This window comes from Cibotium barometz, chromosome 2 (assembly GCF_041138505.1).
Source record: "Cibotium barometz isolate CiBa-2024 chromosome 2, ASM4113850v1, whole genome shotgun sequence".
Classification (NCBI taxonomy): domain Eukaryota; kingdom Viridiplantae; phylum Streptophyta; class Polypodiopsida; order Cyatheales; family Cibotiaceae; genus Cibotium; species Cibotium barometz.
This window is the reverse complement of record NC_141047.1, coordinates 24,814,987-24,836,933: the sequence shown is the minus strand read 5'-3', so window position 1 is coordinate 24,836,933 and position 21,947 is coordinate 24,814,987. Positions and strand designations below refer to the sequence as shown.

The window sequence follows — 21,947 nt, the reverse complement described above, 5'->3', positions numbered from 1 at the left end:
ATGGTGTTGGTGGACCAAGAGGGTGGAAATCCTTCACAAAGGGCTCTATTGAACATGTAGGCTATCATCGGCATGCGAGATGTACTCGGCAGTGAGTCCCTCATGATCCTGGGCTCACCCATTGTGTAGTCTTCAAATGGCCTTGAGGACCATGCCCTTTGTGAAGAAGGTGGAGGTGGTGGGGCGGGGATCTAGTGGTGGGGGTAGGGGTGGCTGATGGGGGATATGATAGAGGGAGCGTGCATAGGAGTGCCATGTGTTCGGGCAGGTGATAGGTGTGGGAGGCGATGTTCTCGGAGTTTCCTCCAGGCCTCTTTGCAGTTCGGCCCTAAGAAAAGTCGGTATAACTCATCCTCTTTCCCAGCATAGAACTCCCGTTTCTTGCGTTGGGTGAGCCGTTGAGAAATCCGTTGCGCTTGGCGCTTTGTGATTTGCCCAATCCGTACCTCATGCTTAAGACGGGAGCGTGTGGCCCGGCATTCATCATCATACCAACAGTTTTGGGGCATGGAGCCGCAAGGTGGCTTGGCGGTAGACCGCCGCATGCAAATGAAAGAAGCAGTGGCGGATGTGTGGAGTATGGTGGTGAGCTGTGCTGTGAGGGTGGATAGGGGGACAGTAGGTTCCACATCCTGGAGTTGGCGGTACATGTGGTTGGAGTAAACAAGGTCAAGCTCATGATAAAAAAGGACCTGAGTGTAATGTGAGATGGGGGGTGGTGGTGGAGGGACAGTGGTGTGCAGGTAAGAGTGAAAGAGAGGTAGGCATGGTTAGCTTCAAAAGGGGGTGGCAGAATGAAGAAGTCGGGGAGGTGTGCCAAAGCCGGAGATCCCATAAGGTAGTACACATTGCTAGTACCTCCTGAGTGAGGGAAGGAGGTGAGGGCGCTGGAGGAGGGCCATTGGGACATCCCGTTATAGATGATGAGACCATGTGCAGCTCCCAGCTCTAAGAAATATCTCCCATACACTGTGACCTCCTCACGGTCCTGTGATGATCGCTGCAGCCCTGTGTCAGTGATGTCCAGCTCCTGTAGTCTGATAGGGTCGTCTAGATCGAGTAGTGGGACCTACTGACTTCCCGTCCTGGCGTTGAAATCCCCGAGCAGGAGGGCTTCCCCCAGCTATGAGAACTCTTGCGTTTCTTTTTTTTTTTTTTTTCCGAGAAAAGATCCTTTCATTAGTTATGTAAAAACGCCCGTAGGGCTACAAAAGAGATCTCTCCTGCTCCTAACAGAGAGAAGAGCAGTGAATACATCATGGCAGACCGGGAGACTCTCCCTAGGTGCTGCAAAATACAAGCATCAGTCTAAAGGACTGAGCGGCTAAATCATACAATGGGGGGGGGAAAGAGCCAAACAGGTGGCCTGTAGTGCCAACCGGGGGATCCCGTGTGTAGGGTGTAGAACGGGCCGCAGCGCCAAGTGGTATGAAAGGCCTGGCGCCGTAAGATCGCCTCATCCGAGTCTCCCCGGATGCGGTCGTACTGTCCTCGCAGGGTGTGGATCAACTCCTGCCAAATCCCCCGAACAGTCTCTGCTGGTGGCTCTAATCTCCCCTCAAAGGCCGTAAAGCACCGGGCCCTCCAGGTGAACCAGATGGTGAGGCTGCTGAGGAGCTCCCATCGTAAATCCCTCTCCTGTGTCCAGCTGGCGGACGAGAAATCCGGTGCCGGAACCAGGCGAGGCTGGCCCCTAATAAATCTGATGGCCTGACTGCCCTGCTCCATCTCATAGCCCATAGCAGGCCCTGACGAAGTCGACCAAGCAGCGGCACCCCACGTAAACATACCCTCTGGAGAGAGGGGGGCTAGAATACGCAGCATCCGCAGCCAAATCTGCTGTGCCTGAGGGCAGTCCCAAAGGCAATGTCTCTGTGTCTCCATAGGGTGGCCGCATCTGACGCAGGCCGCCGGAAGACCGCTGTAAACAAGCCAAGTGCCAACTGCTGAGCCCCTGTGGGCGATCAGCCACTGAAAAGTCGAGATCCTGCGGGCCTGTCGACTAGCCCAGAGCCGAGCCTAGAAATCCTCCAGGAACTCCTGTGATAGTCCCTGCAATCGCCAATGCCCCGCTGCCGCTGGAGAAACCGTCCTCCTCGCCGTCAAAATATGCCGTCCCAGCCGAACAGTATACTGGAGAAATGTGATCTCTGTGGCCTCAAGGGATGCATAAGGATCATGCCACTCGTACTCTCCGGGGTCCCACTGTAGCCGGGCCAAGGGGCGCGCTGCATATGCCCATATGCGCCAATCCGGGAGCACGTCAGCAGGGTCGGGGTCAATATGCCACTTCCGAGAAGCGGCAGCCACTACCCGAATCCTCTGGAAGGTGCACTCTGCAACCAAAGGCGACTCCACCTCCACTCTCTGGAGTCTGCCCTCATCTTGAATCTCATAATAGAGGCATCTGCCATCCTCAGTGCTAGCTCTGACAGCAATCAGGATCTCCAACTGTGTAAAGGCTCCCATCCACCGTGGGGCCACTGGCTCGAGAGGTGTGAACCACTCCTCTGTAAGTGCCTGCTGAATATCATCCCTCATAATCAACCCCCCTCTGAAGTGACTCAGCCTCTCCACCTGGGTCTCCTCTGGTAGACTGCAGAAAGCCTGCCAGTCTCCAAAACTACGAGCTGGGCCTGCCGCCGCTAAAGGTCCCCAGGCTAGACGAGGCCGAGAACCCAGCATATGACCCTGCTCTGTACGAACCGCTGGGCTCCAGATGAGCGGCAGCCTGGCCCGCTCCTCAACACAAGAAGGAGGCCGCTGAGAGAGCCCCGGTCTCAGCAGCTCCCAAGCTCTCAGGATACTCAAAGCAAATCTGTCCTCCCATCCTCTACTGAGGCCTGTCCTCCTCATCTCTATGAAGATCCAGCGAATCTCTGGTGCCCAAGTACCCCCTGCAGGAGGCGCCCGGGCCTGCAGTCGCTGCAAGAGGAGCTCTTTCCAAGGCTCAGCGCCTGGAAGCAACCCCCGAACAATAAGCTTCCCCAATAAGGCTCTACTCTGATCGACTGGATCTATAATGCCCAAACCGCCCTGAGCCAGCGGAAGTGTAATAACTGCCCATGCAACCTTTGCCCGAGCTGGCTGACCGTCCCGCCCGAACCACAGAAAGTTCCTGATCAGCCTCTGTACCTGGCTGATGCAAGAGCTCGAGAAAATCCAGCAAGACGTAATGTACCACATAGTCGCTAACAGCACCTGATTTGCCACCACCACCCTCCCAGCCAAGGATAGTCGAGCTGTACTCCAATACAATAGCTTCTTCCGAATGCTCAGAAGAAGCGGGGCAATCTGCTGCTCAGGTGACAAATCGAGGCCAATCTGGCATCCCAAATACCGCACTGCTGTGCTAGGAGGAATCCATCTAAAACCAGGGTCCGGACTCCATGCCGGAGTGGGAGCACTACTGATCCAAAAGGCCACTGTCTTGCGCCAATTGATCAATGCTCCCGAAGCTGCACTAAAAACCTGGAGCGACTGCTCTGCCCGAATAAGATTGGCCTCTTGGCCATGCAAAAATAAGCCCGTGTCGTCTGCAAACTCAGCATCAAGCAAATCCTCCCCCCGGACTGGGAGCTGAAGTCCTCTCAAACCAACCTCCTTTGCCGTCAAATACATACTCATAGCCTCCGCAAAGAAGAGAAAAAGGAAAGGGGCGAGAGGACACCCCTGACGGACTGATCTGGTCAGCTCAAAACTCGGCCCCCGACCTCCTGCAATCAGCACCTGGCTGCGAGCTGTGGAATACAAAGCTGCCACCCCTCTGATCCATCCTGGCTCAAAGCCCAGGCGTAGCATAGTGCCCTCTAAGAATCCCCAATCAACTCTATCGTATGCCTTCTCAAAATCGAGAAGCATCACGACCAAGTCCTCGCCAAGAAACCTAGCTCGGGCCGTCGCCTCCCAGAAAGTAAAGATGTTGTCAAGGATACTGCGCTCCTTGACAAATCCTGTCTGAGTAGCATGAATCAACTCCCCCAGGAAGGGCTGGATCCTCAAACTCAAGGCCTTTGCCAAGACCTTGTAGACAGTATTGAGGATCGTAATAGGCCTCCAATGCCGAATATCATCTGATACTCCCTCTCCCTTGGGGATAAGATAGATCAAGCCCTCTGAAAAGCTCTGCGGCATCACCCCAGTGTCCAAAACATGCTGAAAGCCCCTGCGGAGGCCTGGCCCCAAAAGGTCCCAATAGCGCATAAAAAAGGCCGGCGTCAGTCCGTCCTCCCCTGGGCAACTATGTCGCGGTAGGACCCTCAAGGCCTCGGCAAGCTCAATCTCTGACAGAGGCGCACCTAGAACTGTGCGCATATGGTCTGTGACCCTCCTCTGCACATGGGCCCACACAGTCTGTCTGCATACATCTCGATCCTCAGTGGCTGGCTCCGCTGAAAGCAAGTCACTATAAAAAGCAGTGGCAATGGCTCTGATCTCCCCGAGCTCAGTAGCTATCGATCCATCCGGTCTACCAAGCTGGCGAACCCCTGCTCGCGCATGACGGGGTCCAGTGATCTCAAAAAACTCCCCAGTCACTCTATCACCAAGCTGCGTCCACTGAGAGGCCTGACGACGATAGTAAAACTCATGTCTCTACTCCTCTGCCTCTCTAACCTCCTGGCGTGCCTGGCTCAGCTGGGACGCCACCCACTCACATGCAGGCTGCTGCTCCTGAAGGCGCTGTAGCGAAGCAAGGCTGCGTCTCAGCCGTTGCTCCCGCTCGCGAATCTCTCCCAATCGTGTCAAAGCTGCAGCGTGTAGAAAAGAGCTAAGATCAATGAGTCCCTGGGCACACTGGCCCGCTGCATCCTGGTCAGAGCACTGACTATCATGCCAGATCCTCTCAATGTCCTCAGCGAGACTGGGGTCTGCAAGTACCCTCTCTGGGATCCTCAACTGCAAGCTGGGCTCCCGTGTCCCCTCCTCCAAAGTCAATATAACTGGCGCATGATCTGAAAATGAGGTGCCAGCAAGAATGCCGACGGAGCCCCCTCGCTCCCCCAACCAATCGCCCACATAAAAGCGATCAATCCGAGATAGATTAGTCCCTCCCTGCCGGCGATCCGACCGAGAGAAACTAAGACTGTCCTGAGACCGGGAGAAAGCCCCATGCTGCCATGCATCAGTGATCCTCAGTGACATACAAAACCGGTCCCAAGCTGCAAGCTCCGTGCCGTGCACTGTAACATGACTGCCTCCCACCCTATCTGCCGGGTCCTCAAGCATGTTGAAGTCTCCCCCAACACACCAATGTGCGGCCTCTGGCAATGCATCTGTAACCTGAGTCCAGAACTCTGCTCTGGCACTAGCATGATTGGGCGCATAGATGTTGAGCACACCCAATAGCTCATCATGCATCCTCAGAATGACATACTGTGCTCTACCAGGCACAATGATCCCTCGATCCACAATGGCCTGCCGCCATGCATCTGCAATAACCATGCATACTCCTCCCTGTCCACCCAAAGGACCAAACCCTGCAGACCAGAAAGTGTCCCATCTACCAGGCATCACCGAACCATATCTCCGGATCCTGCTCTCACTCAAGTGGTGCTCCTGCATCATCAGAATGTCAATGCTGCCACCAACCAGGCATCTCTATAGCTCCTGCCTCAAGCAGCCTCGATAGCGTATAAAGTGTGCTCCGCCAAGGCCCTGTACATTCCATGAGATGATCCTCATGGATGACCTACTGAGGTGGATGCTGTCTCAGCCGTGCGGCGGGCCTTCGCAAGCGGCTTGGATGGAGAGTAGTCCCCATCCGAACGGCTACGAGTCTGCCCACCCGGTGTACTGCAAGAATCCCGGATCAGGCGCCAGTGGCTGTGACCCATGGCGACTGCCTCCTGCTCTGACATAGTAACCTCGTGTATACTCACATATCCTGGGTCGCGTGCCAAATCTGCAACTATGCGCACGACCAAATGCCGAATCCCGGATGTATCCACACTCCCGGGATCCAAGAAAAAATGAGCCAACTCCCAAAGTCGGCCTATCACATCTGTAACCTCCAAATCGCTCATGTGATGAGAAAACTCAACTGCCTGAGTCTTCAACGTGCTGAGAGCGAGCTCTAGAGTCCACTCCCTGTCACAAGGTCCACAGAGAGGGAACGAGAAGGCCACCGCTGAGTCTAGTGCCTCCTCCCCGCGGGCCGGAGGTATCACTACATGCACTCGGATGGGTGCTGGCTCATGGGGGCCCTCTGCTCCAAAAAGCCGTGTGAAGGTATAATCAAACGCCTCCGAGCGCTGTCGAATGCCGAGGCGACTCAGCCGACTGCGGATAGATGAAATCCGTGAGGCCCTAATCGGCATAGGTCTCCTCTGTGATGCTCGAGCGAGGTCAGTGCTCAGCGCCCTCCGGACTGCAGGTGAGCGCCAGGGAACTGCCAGGACCTCCCGGGAAGGCGAGGCGGGCGGAGGGGGAGGAGGGGGAGGCGAGGGAGGAGGAGAGGGAGCCGCTGCCGAGACCGGAGCGGGGGCAGGAGGAGGCGATGGTGGAAGCGAGGCGGTGGGAGGGGATGGGTGTGGGGGAGGTGAAGGAGGGGGAGCTGGCATCTCCTGGTCCTCGGTCGCTGCAGGGGTCTCCTCCTGAAGGGGAGCAAATCTGTTCCTCACGGGAACCCAGTGAGGCTGAGACTGTGGCTGCTGCTGCAGCGGTATTTGGGCGTGCTGCTGTGGCTGTCTCCCTCGACGGCGCCCCTGTCCAGGCTGCCACTCCGAGGTCTCTGTGGCCTGAGCAGGTGTCCCTGAGGCAGCCTGCCGAGCCGAATCTGTGGGCGGGCCATCCGTGGCCTGCTGCTGTGGTGAGGGCCGAGGTCTCCTGCGAGGGCAGGCCTTGGCCAAATGACCGACCTGCCTGCAAATGAAGCACTGGTTCGGGAGCCCCGAGAACTCCACTCTCTGATCTATCCACCCCCCCCCCTATCCTAGGTAACTGAATGACCTTAGGAAGGGAGGAGATGTCAGATACCAACACTCTGACCGAAGGTAGCCCAGCTGCTCTGGCCACCACTGAAGCTGCTGAGGGGCCCGTCTCAAGAACCGAGCCCACCAATGCTCCGAGCCTGGAGAGGAGCGGAAGATACTCCCGGCGGAGACCAGGGAAACAAACTGTAATATGGAAGAGGCGCTCTCCCTGCTCCGCCGCAGCTGGGTCAAATCCATGCTGCCAAGGCCTGAAGAAAGCCCGAGCACCCCTGATATCCAGAGGACTCATGGCAAGGACCTTGGCAACGCTCTGGGCGGCCTCGAACTCGATCTGATAATGTCCCCGGCCCAAGAGCTGTACATCAAGGATCTTGCCCACATCTGCAAGAAGGCGAGCCTGAAGTAGATCCCTGATCTCCCCTCTGCTGGGGCGAGTGCCGACTATACGGCAGATGGTGGAGTGAACCTGAAGGCGTTCCACCTCTGCGGTGAGGCTCGCTTCCTCTTCCGGCGAAAGAGAAAGCCTGATGGGGATGACCTCAGGGGCGGGCGAGGGGGCTGCGGAAGAGTCCCTCTGAGGCGAGGCGGGAGGAGTCTCCATCAGAGTCTGAAGCTCAAGCGTAGGCGAGGCGAAAGCGGAAAACCTGCAAGAAGCGGGCTGCACACCAAGAGGCGGAAGGATGGATGACAATGAGGAAAAAAAAACAAAAACCCCCAAGGGGTGAAAAGCAGCACGACAGAGGAGGGAGGGGGGGGGCGAAAAACGGAGGAGAGGCCCAGAGGGGGGGGCGGCGACAACGCGAGAGGGAGGGGGGCGGGGCGCTGCTGAAAGGAGGCGGGCGTGAAGAGGCGAAGAGGCGGGGGGGCGAACTGGCGGCAGCGGGGAGGGAGGGCGAACAGGCGGCAGCGGGGAGGGAGGGCGAACTGGCGAAGAGGGGAGGGGGGCGAACTGGCAAAGAGGGGGGGGAGGCGCAGCAGCGAGGAAGGAGGGGGGGGCGACGCAGCAGCGAGGAAGGAGGGGGGGGGCGCAGCGGCGAGCAGAGGGGAGCAAGCGGGGGGCGGAAGGAAAGAAAAGGCCGCGATAAGAGGGGGGAGCGATGGCGCGCAGAGCAGGGTGGAGGCGGGAGCTTCAGCGAGCCCTATGACAGATGTATTGTACGTGCCTTCTATCACAAAGAGCTTGGCCTCAATTCCTTCTTGCGTTTCTCCTCCTCAAGAGTCTCGTGTATGATGCTCTGTGGGGGTTTGTGCTTCTTCGCCACCTCCACCCAATCTTTCTTAGTGGTCTGCAGTTCTTCCCGCAGCTTATCACTCACAGCTTTCAACTGCTCCAAGTCAGTCCTTAAACCCTCGTAAATATTCAGTTTCCCTTCCTCCACTGTATGGTCCTTGACCGTAGCCTTTAGGGCTTCCATTTTTGCCCGGAGTTCTCCTATCATTGGGACAACCTCTGGCATTCCTGTTTGTTGCAGCTGGGTCTCTTTCAACATCTGAATCACCTCTTCCTGGTGGTTCACCTGGGCTGCCAGTTCTTCAATCTTGTTGTTCTTTCCCTGTATCTCCTTGCGGAGGCCTTCCAACTATTTTTCATGTTGGTTCAGAACCCTGTCCAGCACCTTCTTTTGTTTGCCCAGTAACTTCTTGGTGTTGTCCTCCATTGTCTTGATGTATGCCTCTATTGGTGCTATATATAGCTAGCCCTAACTCACTCTAGGTCTTGCCTATATATATGTGACTTGTGACTAATATGATTCATTCTTGCGGAGCGTATGTGGTGTCTCTTGTCTCCTCTCTCTCTCTCTCTCTCAACAACTCTAGGTCTTGCCTATATATATGTGACTTGTGACTAATATGATTCATTCTTGTGGAGCGTATGTGGTGTCTCTTGTCTCGTCTCTCTCCCTCTCTCAACATGGTATCAGAGCGATTCTAATCATAAGGGATGCATCTACGTCTTCTTGTTCAATTTATGATTATGATTTCATGTCTTATAAGATTGATCTTTGGTAACCGTTTTATGTAGGGTTGATTGGTTCTTTGATTATATGTTGCCCGCATGATTTTATAGCTCCACTTGTTGTAATTAGAATTGTTTCTTAATTGCGTCCTTAAAACCAAAACCAGGTGCTGGTGCGTAAATGGTACAGTGCTGGTGAATCCTATCAAAACGGTTTGTTAATCGGAGTTCTGAGGCATCTCGTGGCTTCCAAAGAGGAGGTAATTCTTCTCGTTTGAGATTTCCTCAAAAGCGTTGTTCTTATTGTGACCAGACTAGTCACTTGGTATCTGAATGTTGGGCACGAGAGTATGATGAAGAATACGGTATCTCAACAAAATCCTCATGATGAAGACAATGTTCATCAAGAGGCTAATTTGGTTCATTATAATGTCTCTCCAGAAAAGGTACTACATGTTCGCGATGGTTCTCTCTTTATTGTTGATTCTGGTGCTACTGGCAACATGACATATCAATTGCAATGGTTACACAATTATCATCCAATTCCTATCAAGAAAGTGGTTTATCTTGCTGATAATACAACTTGCCAAGTAATGGGTATTGGCGACTTGTATTTGGGAACTTCTTCCTCAACCAAAATACTGCGAGGAGTTTTATATGTTTCTGATTTACAAAGAAACTTACTTACTATTGCGCGGCTTATGGATCTTGGTCTATTTGTTGGATTTGATAATACAAAGTGTCGCATCGAAAAGGATGGCACTACTATTGCGGTTGCTCCTCGACATGGTAATCTCTTTGAACTTCCATTGAATGAGGATGTTGCAAATGTTGTTACAGCTCTAGGAGATCTGGATTGTAAGCTATGGCATCATCGGTTTGCTCACTCAAATTTCTCAAAGCTTCTTGATATTCATCGTCATGATCTTGTGAGAGGTATGGACCTCAAATCTCACCCGCATATGGAGATATGTGAATATTGTGCTCTAGGCAAACATCATCGTAAGCCATTTCCAATGTCTACAAATATTCATTCAAATAATCTTTTGGATCTCATTCATACTGATATTTGTGGACCCTTTCCTCCATCTAAGTCTTGCTACCGTTACTTCATTACTTTTATTGATGACTATTCACGGTATACAAATGTCTTTTTGCTACGACATAAATCAGAAGCATTGGACACATTTAAGAGATACCAAATATCTGTGGAGAATCACACTGGTCGAAGAGTCAAAATTCTTCGAAGTGATAATGGTGGTGAATATATTTTCAACTTATTTCATGATCATTGCATCAACCACGGCATCCACCATGAGTATACCATTCCATATTCTCCCCAACAGAATGGAGTTGCAGAGCGAAAGAATCGTACAATTTTGAATGCAATCAGATGCATGCTTATTCATTCTGGATTCTCTCGCTCTTTTTGGGCAGAACCAATATTGACAGCTGTTTTTGTTCAAAATCATCTTCCAACTACTGCACCTTTTGGTAAGATTCCAATCACAGCTTGGACAGGCCAAACTCCTCCTATTGCACATTTCAAAGTCTTTGGGTGTATTGCTTATATTCATGTCCCAAAAGAGACACGACACAAGCTAGAACCTTCAGGTTTGAAGGTTATTTTTATTGGTTATTCTGACAACTCAAAGGATTACAAGTTTTACGATCCAAGTTCTCAGAAGGCAATTGTTAGTCGAGATGCTATATTCAATGAGCAATTGATGGGAGGTTCGTGGTCCACAGATGATGCTGATGATACAAAAACATTACTCACTTCTTTTCCTTTTCTACTTTTGGACAATGATTTGCATGATGACAACACTCTTTTGATGGATATTGGAGACAAGTCTATTGATGTTCATCCTACGGTTTCAAAGGAGACTGCTACAGATCTTGATATCTATGTTGATCTTCCTATTGAACTTAAGCACGGTGCAAATCATGTATATGATGATGATCTTGAAACCTTTAATCACGTACTGGCTGTTTGTGAAGATCCTTCGACTTCTGCAGAAGCTATGTCCTCTCCACAAAAGGAACAATGGAAGGAAGCCATGGAAGCTGAATATGAGTCTTTGATCTCGAAAGGTACATGGGTTCTTACCAATCTACCTTCTGATCGTACTCCTATGAAATGTAAGTGGGTTTACAAGACTAAAACAAAGGTAGATGGATCCTTTGATAAATTCAAAGCTCGTTTAGTTGCAAAGGGATACTCACAAATTGCAGGGATTGACGATCATGACACTTTTTCACCCGTAGTTCGTAGTACAAGCATTCGAGTACTACTAGCTTTTGCAACTCAGTTTGATTTGGAAATACATCAAATGGATGTTAAGACGGCTTTTCTTAATGGAGACTTAAAGGAGGAAATATATATGGAGCAACTTGAAGGATTTACTATTCCCGGAAAGGAACATCTTGTATGCCAACTCCACCGTGCTTTGTATGGACTAAAACAAGCTTCACGATCATGGTACATCAAGATTGATCAATTTCTCACATCTCAGGGGTTTGTTTCTTGCTTCTCTGATCCAAATCTTTATATCAAGAGCAATGTGGATAACCATTTTGTGATATTGGCACTTTATGCTGATGACACTATACTTGTGTCTAATAATCTATCTTTCATGCAACAAGTAAAAAAGGTTTTATCCTCAGCCTTTGATATGGTGGATCTTGGCGACATCCATTTATGCCTTGGTATTCAAGTTCAAAGATATTGTCACAATGGTATTTTGCTTCTTTGTCAAACAAAGTTTATCCAAGATATTGTTCAAAAGTTTGGATTGGCTACTACACATTCGGCAAACACTCCTTGTCTTGCAAGCTTTACTAGGAGTACTTCTGCAAATATTGAGGCTGAATCATTAGCTTTAAATCAACCCTATGCTAATCTTGCTGGTTGTCTTCAATTTGTGGGCATGAGCACTCGTCCTGATATTTTGTTTGCAGCAAATCTGTTAGAACAATTCTTGTCCTCTCCATCTACAAGACATTGGTCTCAAGCTAAACGTGTTTTGAAGTACTTGAAGGGCACTGCAGATTTCGGACTTGTATATCGCCGTCAAGAAGACATATCTTCATCAACTTCTCTTAATCTTTTGGGTTATTCAGATGCTGATTGGGCAAGCTCTAACTTGTCCATGCGATCCACTAGTGGTAATTACTTCTTTATCAATGGCTGTTTGGTATCTTGGGCTAGCAAGAAACAACGTTGTATTGCAGTTTCTACTACAGAGTCTGAATATGTAGCTGCATCTTTAGTAGCTCGTAAATTGGTTTGGCTTCGACAATTGCTTGCTGATATTGGTCATTCTCCTTCCTCAAGCACTTCTCTTAGATGTGACAACCAAAGTGCTATTAGTCTAGCCAAGGACTACATGCAACATAGCAAGTCCAAGCATATTGCAGTTCATTATCACTATGTTCGACATAAAGGAAAGAAGCAATAATGGTAGAACATTGTCCAACTGATCAAATGATTGCAGACATTCTCACCAAAGGACTCCATGTAGCTCGGTTTACACTTTTGCGACGATCAGAACTTGGAGTTGCGGTGGCCTCTCTTTTTGGAGATTAGCAGATCTCACGTCATGTCAATTTTGTCTAGACTTGTACATAGCCTATAGACTTTAGGACACTTCACACATTACTTCACATCATGTACATTTATTCTTTATACTTTGTATATAGAAGCACATTGCACATGGACTTTAAGGTAGCATTGTACATTTATATGTAGGAGCTCGGGTTTTTCCCTTGTGCTCCCAAGGGTTTTTTTACTCGCAGCTGGAGACCTTTATTTGAGTGGGGGTGTTGGAGCTATATATAGCTAGCCCTAACTCACTCTAGGTCTTGCCTATATATATGTGACTTGTGACTAATATGATTCATTCTTGTGGAGCGTATGTGGTATCTCTTGTCTCGTCTCTCTCCCTCTCTCAACAACTGTAGGTCTTGCCTATATATGTATGTGACTTGTGACTAATATGATTCATTCTTGTGGAGCGTATGTGGTGTCTCTTGTCTCGTCTCTCTCCCTCTCTCAATAGCCTCCAGCTCCTGTAGGTTCATTGTGGCTATTTCCCCCTAGTTGCTACCTTGGGGGCTTGAGCAAGGGCGGGTGGGAAAAGGCGGGAGCAAGGGCGGGTGGGAAAAGGCTGGTGGACACACAATGTACTCAATGGAGGACAGGCCAGCACAGCAGCGTGGGCACAGCAGCGCCAGGCGCGCAGCACAACAAGGGTGCGCAGCGCAAGCAGGGCAACTCGGGCGGGTGGGAAAAGGGGGGACCAAGAATGTAGTCAACCTAGAAGCTTTTACTAATTGAAGGTCTAGGGATCCGGAAACTCCAGTTCCTTGAACTTTGTTCCCGTGAAGGTCATGGAAGAAAATGGTTCCATTGTGACAGTGTATGTCAGCTTGATTTTTGTGGAGCCAAACCAAGAATGTAGTCAACATTGCTCCTCCCTCCTCCATGTGGAAAACAAGTGTAGGCTCTTGAGCCTGGCCACCTCTCGAGCCCATTATAAATAATGAGCCGATGATGCGCACCAAACACCAATAGCAGTCTCCCATGTAATTTTCTCTCCCCTCGATCCTCCAAAGATCTCTGTATCCCAAGGTTCTCCTGATCTAGCCCCCTCAAATGTGAATCCTCCATGTCATACACCTCACACTGTCTACTCTAGGTCCTGGCATTAAAGTCTCCCACTAGCAAAATATCCCCCCTCCTCCTATACTCAGTGATCCCCTTCGACAATGCTGTAAATGTCTCCCCCTCCTCTGATATAGCATCCTCATGCTCCTTTGCATCCTCCATCTGATCTCTATGACGCTTCTCCTGAGCAAAAAGTGAGCCATCTGGTGAGAAATAGCACACAACAATATATACCGCCCTCATATCCGTGAGCTGCACTCTGACCCACATGAACCTAGCCTCCTTATCTTAGCTCATCACTGTAACACGTGGCCGGAGCTCCTCCCTAAAAAGTACAGCCACTCCCCTCGATCCTCGAACACCTCCTGCCCATCTAGTATGTCCTCTAAGGCAAACTCCCATGTATAGCCTCTCACCCTTGGCAAACTCCTCCCTTGACTTTGGTGTGTCTCTGTGAGAAAAATAATGACCCGATCTCCCAACACCTCCTCAAAACGCCCTGGATCTGACCATAGTGACCCATTGCAATTCCACACTGCCCTCTGTACCTTTGTCTCATAGGCCGCGAGTCCCTATTCGATGATCTTGCCATCAATGATGGCATGACCGTTGCGATAGAAGGCTTTTTTTCCCGGCATTCGTGCCGCCTTCACTTTGGGCATCTCTTGTTTGTGATGTGCCACTTGTGCCTTGGTAAGGTCATCATCCAAGTAAATTATGTCCCCAGGTAAACCTCTAGCTAGTACCCTTTTTTTTCAAGAATGTAACCCTGTCTGTGTCATCCTCAAATTGTAATATTAGAGGACTAGAAGTGTCTCTGCCTGCTCTCCAAGCTGTCTTGAAGGGTGTCTCACCTTCGTCATATCCCAATTTCTTGCATAGCAATTTCCCATCCTCTTCCGGAGTAGAGCCTTCCCCTTTGGCCATGCCTGTCACCCGTACATTCAATCGGCATACCTGACGCATTCTCTCCTCCTCAAGGGTGGCATTCATCAAAGCCGTTCGCCCTTTCGTTTGGGCCCCCATCCAATCCTTTTCAGCCTCTTGCTGAATTTCTATTTCACCTTGGCTATCTCCACCTTCACCTCCTCCTTCACCACCTCAACAAACCCCTTCTTGAGCTTGGCCTTGATTTTTCAAAGTCAGGGCTGATCCCTCCATCATCTTCCCGTCGTGTCTTCTTGCCATACCAGTATGTCCTTGATCACTTTCAACCCATCCTTTGATAAATTCCCTAGCACACTCTTCTCCTTCTGTCCTGAAATGTGTTTTTCCATCTTGTCTATGATGTCGGTCAACTTGCCATACAAGCCCTCCCATTTGGATGATCAGGTAGGTGTAGGTGCCATTGTACTCCAAAAGAGGAGGCGGATGATGGCGCTCAAGCTCAGAGTGGTAGCTCTTCTACAGAGAGAGCGCGCGCGCGCGAGAGAGAGAGAGAGAGAGAGAGAGAGAGAGAGAGAGAGAGGATTATGTTGCTGCCTCCTTGGGGGCCTAAGAGAGAAAATTATGTTGCTGCCTTGGGGGCTTGAGCAAGGGTGGGTGGGATATGGGGGGCGCAGGGGGCCGGGTGCGCGTAGCGCCCAAGTGCGAGGAAGGGTGAGTGGGATACGGGGGGCACAGGGGGCCGGGTGCGCACAACGCCCAAGTGCGAGGAAGGGTGGGCAAAATAGGGCACGCAGCCAGAGGGTGCAAGCGCGTAGAGAGAGATGTGACAGCTGAGAGAGAGAGAGAGAGAGAGAGAGAGAGAGAGAGAGAGAGCCCCAAAACGCAGGCACTAAATACAACAGAGAAACCCTAAAAACACAGACATGGTTGGCAGCGAAATCCTAAATACAACAACGAAACCCTAAAAAAGCAGGCATGGTCCCATGCATGTAGCCTCTCTCTGATATAGTGATAATTTATCTTTGTGTGCTTGGTGCGAGCATGGAAGATTGGATTTCATGCTACAACCATAGCACTCTCACTGTCAGTGAAAATGGAACTGGGCGTCTGTTGACTCCTTTTATGAAGATCTGCCATCAATCTCCTTCGCCATACACACTCAACTGTAGTAGTCCATACACACGCAACTGGAGTAGTGAAAGCTGCCCTGCACTCAACTTCATGAAAGGTCAACACAAAACTCTCTGCCGAGTTTCTAGCCTCCTACCAATAGCACACCAAGAGGGGCATGGTTACAGGTGCGGATGGATCCAAGAGGCCCATTTTGATAACAAAAAAGCTTATTAGGGATGCCCTCCACCTACCCATCAAACCCAGACCCATACCCTTCTCAAAGAAGCTAGATTTCTCCGACATCTGCCTACCCAATAACGGAGCTGAGTTTGTTGTCCTCATAGATCCCAAGCTAGAGAAGGCCTGCAGGGTTGCCTCTATGATCGTGCAAGTAAAGCCTGCAGACAGGTATAACAGAGAGGATATGCACAAGGTCTATCGCTTGCACAAGGGTGAACAAGACGATTGGGCAAGTGAAGATGTAGCCATTTTTGCTCAACCATGATATGCATGAGTTCCCAAAGGAAAAAGCAATTCCTACTTGTGGACTGCCTTGTGTCGTAATCACCAACCCAATTCAAATCAATGTAAGCATGGAGTTGAAAATCACCACCCCTGGCATAGAACAAACCAAGAGACTAAGTGCCCTGTAAGCACCTGAACACACGCTTAAAATATTGCCAATGCTTTGTTCTTGGGCTGTGCATAAATTTGCTCAACTGGGACACTCCAAACTATATGCCTGGCCTTGTGTTACATAAGTATGAGGAAGCCAACAGCCTAGCTGAAAAGAGTGGCATCACAGGGCTCTCTTGCATCATACATAATCAGCCTAAGCCCAAGTTCTACTGGATTAGAAATAGGCTTACAATCCTAAAATTTGAACCATTGTAGTAGTCCCTTTATGTACTTGGACTGCAGCAAAACAATACCCTCTTGTAACTATTATTTGGGCTGTGCATATATTTGCCCAAATAATAGTGTAATAGTCCGAGATCTGACATCTCAATTGAGGATTGAATATCAGCCTCCAATGCTGCACTTTATCCTCAATGGTACGTGTTAGCAACCTTGTTAGCAACAGATCATCCACATTTAGGATGATGATAATCAAATCCTCTTTGTCCACCTTGACATAGAGGGTACTCTTCGATGGACAATTCTGGAAGCCTGGCGGTATGTGCCCTCTCCTCCTACCAGGGGGTTACCACCATAGCCTGTATGTTGATGATGATCTCATTTCGTATCATATGACTCAGAGTTGACATTCCCAGCTCATAGCTCTCGTCTTTTTTTTCTTTTGTACCATGATGAGATTACATGGACATTACTCTTATCATTTTTGGTTTCATAGACCCATTGAGTCTTTTGAAGTCATTTACTATAATTTTCTTTCTTTCTTTCTTTCTCTCTCTGCCCCCATGTCCTGCACATTAGGTTTAAGTCTAACCCAACAATTCAAACTAACAAATTTTTCAACCTCTTGTACTCGATCCAATATTTGAACTCTAAGATTCTGCCACATTCTAAAGGGTCAAGCATTGTGCTTCATCAAATATTCAGTCATTATGGCTCTACCAATATTACCAGTTGACAGGAGACGGCAAAGTCTTTGCATCCTCTGCCCTGACTATGCCTCAAAAATGGATGTAAAAAATTTGTGTGATCATGTGAGAAGCAGGTGTGTGCTCCATGAGCGAGCAAGTGAGTGATATAAGGGCATGGCTCAGACCTTTCATATCTTAGTGCTTCCTGCCTGGAGTGTAAAAGTCTCCCGTTATCTGTGAAAGGATCCAAGATCAGACGAAGGCAACTCGTCCAGATTGCTCTTACCAAAGAATTTGGAGTACAGGGGCCAGCATGCAGGGAGTGCCAGGGAACTCTATCACCAAGCGGGATTGTTGAAAATGAGGTGACGGACATTGTGTATTTGCGAGGGAGCGTAGTACTTGTATTTAATGAATGCATGTTAAGGTCTAAAAGGCCTAAACGGTTACTCCTATGACATCACTGAAAATACATTATTCATGACATAATCGAGAATCTCTACCTTTTTTACATCATCTTACAAACTTTCACCATTTTCCTAGTGGTTGAGATGGCATGCTAGGTGTCACATCACAATTATGCATGGAGATGCCTTTTCTGCCATAAATTGTTCTACATGGAGCTCACTTTTATGCGAGGGATTTATTAGGCAATTAGTTTGATGCTTCTTGTTAAGCTTATCACTGTGGTTATCATTATCTTTGCTATGATCCTTTTTAACTCTTAGTTTTCCCACATACAAGAGACCAATCAAAAAGCAACATTGCTTGTGCGCACACGTGCTTAAGCATGTGTGACCACCTCATGTGTGCAAGTCTTTTAAACCTGAGACAAGACAACGGAAGAGATAGTCTATGCTTGCTTAATTCAAAGCAGAGAAAGGAAACTATTTTAAAAGGGTTAACTAGAGCTGCATGATACGATGTAAGAAATGATGGGATGGAAAGGTCAGCAAAGAAGAGAGGATGACGTGCTGAAGGGGAAACACAAGGACGAGGCAACCAGCTAAAAGAGCATAGATATAATTAGAGACGCTCCCACTTCAGACAAACAAGAATCAGCAGAACTACAATACACAACCACCAACCACGATGCACCTAATTATATAATACAAACCTGCCACCCGGAATCAGCAAATCGTCTTTTTTTGGCCTCCAATGATGGCGTGTCATGAAGCCCTAGTAATGGACAGCCCCTTCTCTGCACAAGCATATGGCACAAATTGATCAAAATATTATCACTTAAACCTCTCCCATCCTAAACATTAACACCAAAGAGCCATACATATGGATGAACATACAAAGTGAGTAATAAATCACATCCTCTAAGCCATGTAGAGTATGAAAATACATTTTCCCTAGCAGCACAAAAAGGCCTAATGCCACACAATCAGCTACGACTACAGGAGGGATAGGAGCATTGTAGAGGACGGGACTCCTGAATTAGTCAGCTGCATGCTGTTCACAGCCCTGCCCCGCCCCAACAGCCCGCCCACATTTATGCCTGCATTTTCCATTTTTTCCTTAGCCACGTTCACCTTGCAGGCTGCTTCCTAGCCTGCATTGGCCATTGTCCAGCCTGAATAGTATCTCCTCCAGCTGGCTCGCCATTCGTCACTGCTCTGCCATTGCACACACAATGATCCTTTTCGTAAAAGGAAAGTGTGAAACCGCTGGAGGTGTATCACACGTGCCGCTTAACTAGGATAGATGCCTGTAATGCCAAGTTAGTTATCCAGCACATTGAGTTTCTACGTGGTTTTCTTATCACACCTTTGACAGTGCACACGTGAATTTATTTCACAAGTTTATACCCATGCCTAACTGGGACATCCATACCTTCTTCATTTCAAAGAATGTCTTGTCCAGTCAAAATTTAAATAGAAGCTAGTGCATTTTGTATAGCATATGGAACGCCTTGTAGGTACACATGGAACACCTTGTAGGTACACACACAACACTGTTGTACAGATCACAAGAATGAGTAAAAGACGACGAGTATGGAATGCAATCAGGTGCCACATATCAAGTACTCAATATATCTTGGAATGGCTAAACATTACAAAAGTCTTCTTGATATTGACCTCAAAAGTGGGTACCATCAAGTTCAAATTGTGGAGGTGGATATTCCCAGACCGCATTCTGGACAAAGCCTGCACCTTTTGAGTTCGATGGTTATGCTTTTTGGGCTAACCAGCACACTGGCCACCTTCAATCAAATCATGATATGTATTTTCAAGACATTGCTAGGGAAGTGTGTCTTCATATTTGCATCATAGGAGCAGCCAGTAACAAATGCAAATCAGCCCAATCAACAGCCAAGAGCCTGTATTTTACAATCAGCCTAATTAGATCACCATTACTCAGCCCTACGTTAGTCTTCCGCATCTCCACAACCTCCTCGTGCACAGATCCTGCTCGCATGGACAAGTCCAGCCTCCTACTTAGCCCAAAACTCAGCTCACATTCAATTCAGCAAAGAAGAAGATGAGCTACACATAGTGGGTCAAGTCTACACATTCAGGACGGGTCAGGTCTTAATCCTTGTACTTGTTTCAACTTTAGTAATAAAGCATAGACAACAAAAGGTGGGGGCCCTGGCCACTCAGTGAGATATTGTGACTGAATATTGTGTCGGTGCACTCTCTCTCCACCGCCAAACCCCCCACTGGATCAGCCACAAAATGGGTGGTATGACGACAAATGCAAGAACACATGACTTCAGCTCCTGCAGGAAAGAGAACACGGGGTATCTCAGCACATGAAATGCAGAGAATCTTTCGCCATTTTACCCGCAGGAAGAAGACAGATTCAGGTCACGCAGGTCGGCTAGGGTCAAAAACCTTGTTCAGAGATTGGTTATGTAGCTCACCATTATGCATGGCAAAGGGCCTAGCAAATGCAAACATGAGTTATGCGAGCTCTCCTTAAGCAAGGATGGGTCATTTTCAGGGAAAAGAAAACTCCAATACCATCAGCAAGACTCTCTCTAGGCTCTAGCATGTCTAGGTAGAAAAAGTAAACATCTCTACTAGTGACGCCTCACTGTGCCATTGCTCTTCACACTGCCATGCATAGTTTATTTTTTGCCCCACAGGCCGCGTGAGCCGCTTTGAGAGTCGGCAGGTAATAATCGCTCTGTAAACAGCCCTTTGTCCTTGTCTCTAGCTTCTTGCAACTTTTTGAGACCTCCTTTCAGCTCCATTTGTATATGTCTTGTCTTTGAACATGAAATATTGTACAGAGTGGCCCTTTTTTTTAAAACCACCATCCTTGATGTATATCTTTAGAGTGCACCAGGAGGGGCTTTTCCGTCGTGTCATCTTTCCCGACTCACCAAGCTCTTTCAAAGTTGGCTCTTTTATTCACATGGTTGCTGTAATTATCTTTATTTCACTATTCATCTTTTGTGCCCATAAATTTTACATTTAGGTTATTACCCTTCTTAATCTTTCCTCAATAAGAGAATCCTACACCATCTTGGTTCACTTGTGCTTGGCTGCAATGTCTCCTCATATATATGCCATTTTCGCATATGCTTAGAGCTTTGCCTTTACCCTTCTTTTCTGTCTTCTTGGCATATTTATCTTTTTTCCTTGGGCATTCTAAAGCCCTGCCACAAGCTTTTTCAAAACAGCGTTTTCTTGCTTCAATAGTGCCATGGCTAAAAAATCTTCATCATTGTCAGCATGCATTTCCTTCAATGTTTGGCACCTGCCCTCCCATTCTTTCTGACATTTTTCCATATTTTTATTACGCGTTTCCTGCATTTCAGACCTCAGCTTGACCGAATCCCAACCATGCTTTTGTTCCATTTTTTTACATACTTGCAACTTGGAATTGTTTGCCCTCAATGCACATAGCTCTTCTTTGTTGCGAGTCTTGGCTGCTTGCAGGTTCTCAATATCCTGCAAAATGTGATTCCATGTTTCTCCAATTTCCAAGGTTTGCTTACGTCTCTGACATTCTCATTGACTGACCTCTCGATGCTCTTTTGTGCTTTTATGAGTTCTACTTTGAAGGCGTCTTAATCCACACTCCTTTTAGGAGGCATTTGTGATAGGTATTAGGAGGGTGGGTCAGGTGGGACAAAGAAAGAAAGTTATATTAACGTCTACAAAAGGCCAAAATGACCTATGAGACCAAAAGATTACATCATGTCCATGGAATACATCATCATGGGTACTAAAAATAAAAGAAAGGAACAAGAGTTGAAATGCTAAAGCTGATCCCAATACAAGGAGCGCCGAGCTCTCACATCACCCTAAAATATCCCTCATAGGGCGCTGCATCATGGTACCCAATGTAATAGAGCCAAGCCGGCGGGAGAAAGTCCTGTGGCGGTGGGAAATGATGGCTCTGATCCTCCTATGGTGACGCGAGCGTGGGCAGGGGCTTCTGGGTTGGGGGCGTTGGGCTCTGTGTGGCTCTATCTAGTGTCACTCCTTTTGGCCGGGCACCTCCATCAACGTGGAGGTCAAGTGTAGTGGGTGGATTTGCTCTCGGAGCTCTCGTCTAGAAGAAGTTAGTGAGAGCTCTCTTGGGCAAGTGCTGCTGGTCTAGCTGCAATAAGGACTCTTTGTGTTTGCGGAGCTCTAGAAGGAAAAGCCCCAGGCATCTCTAGTCTAGGAAATCTATGATCCTCGAAAGTGGTCCAAATCTGTCTTGGAAGAGGCAGTGAAACCTCCCCCTGATCTTATAGTATACCGGGCATTGGCCTATATAGCGAGCCTCTGTCTCAGCCTCTATATGACAAAGCTCGCATATCATGTCCTCTAGTGCAGCTGCCCCCAGCCCATATCTGGCTTGTCTCCACTCTCAACTGATGGATCATGGGATGA

At 48.6% G+C, this 21,947-nt stretch overlaps 1 protein-coding gene across 1 annotated transcript in view; it reads right to left on the bottom strand.

The window, feature by feature from the left end:
* The window catches only part of SBI1 (Leucine carboxyl methyltransferase), a 125,545-nt gene that overhangs the window by 8,502 nt on the left and 95,096 nt on the right, over positions 1–21,947 (bottom strand). Inside the window, exon 9 of the mRNA XM_086816003.1 lies at positions 18,224–18,307. Within this exon, the coding sequence (XP_086672129.1) occupies positions 18,224–18,307 (84 nt within the window). The remainder of the gene's footprint in view (positions 1–18,223; positions 18,308–21,947) is intronic.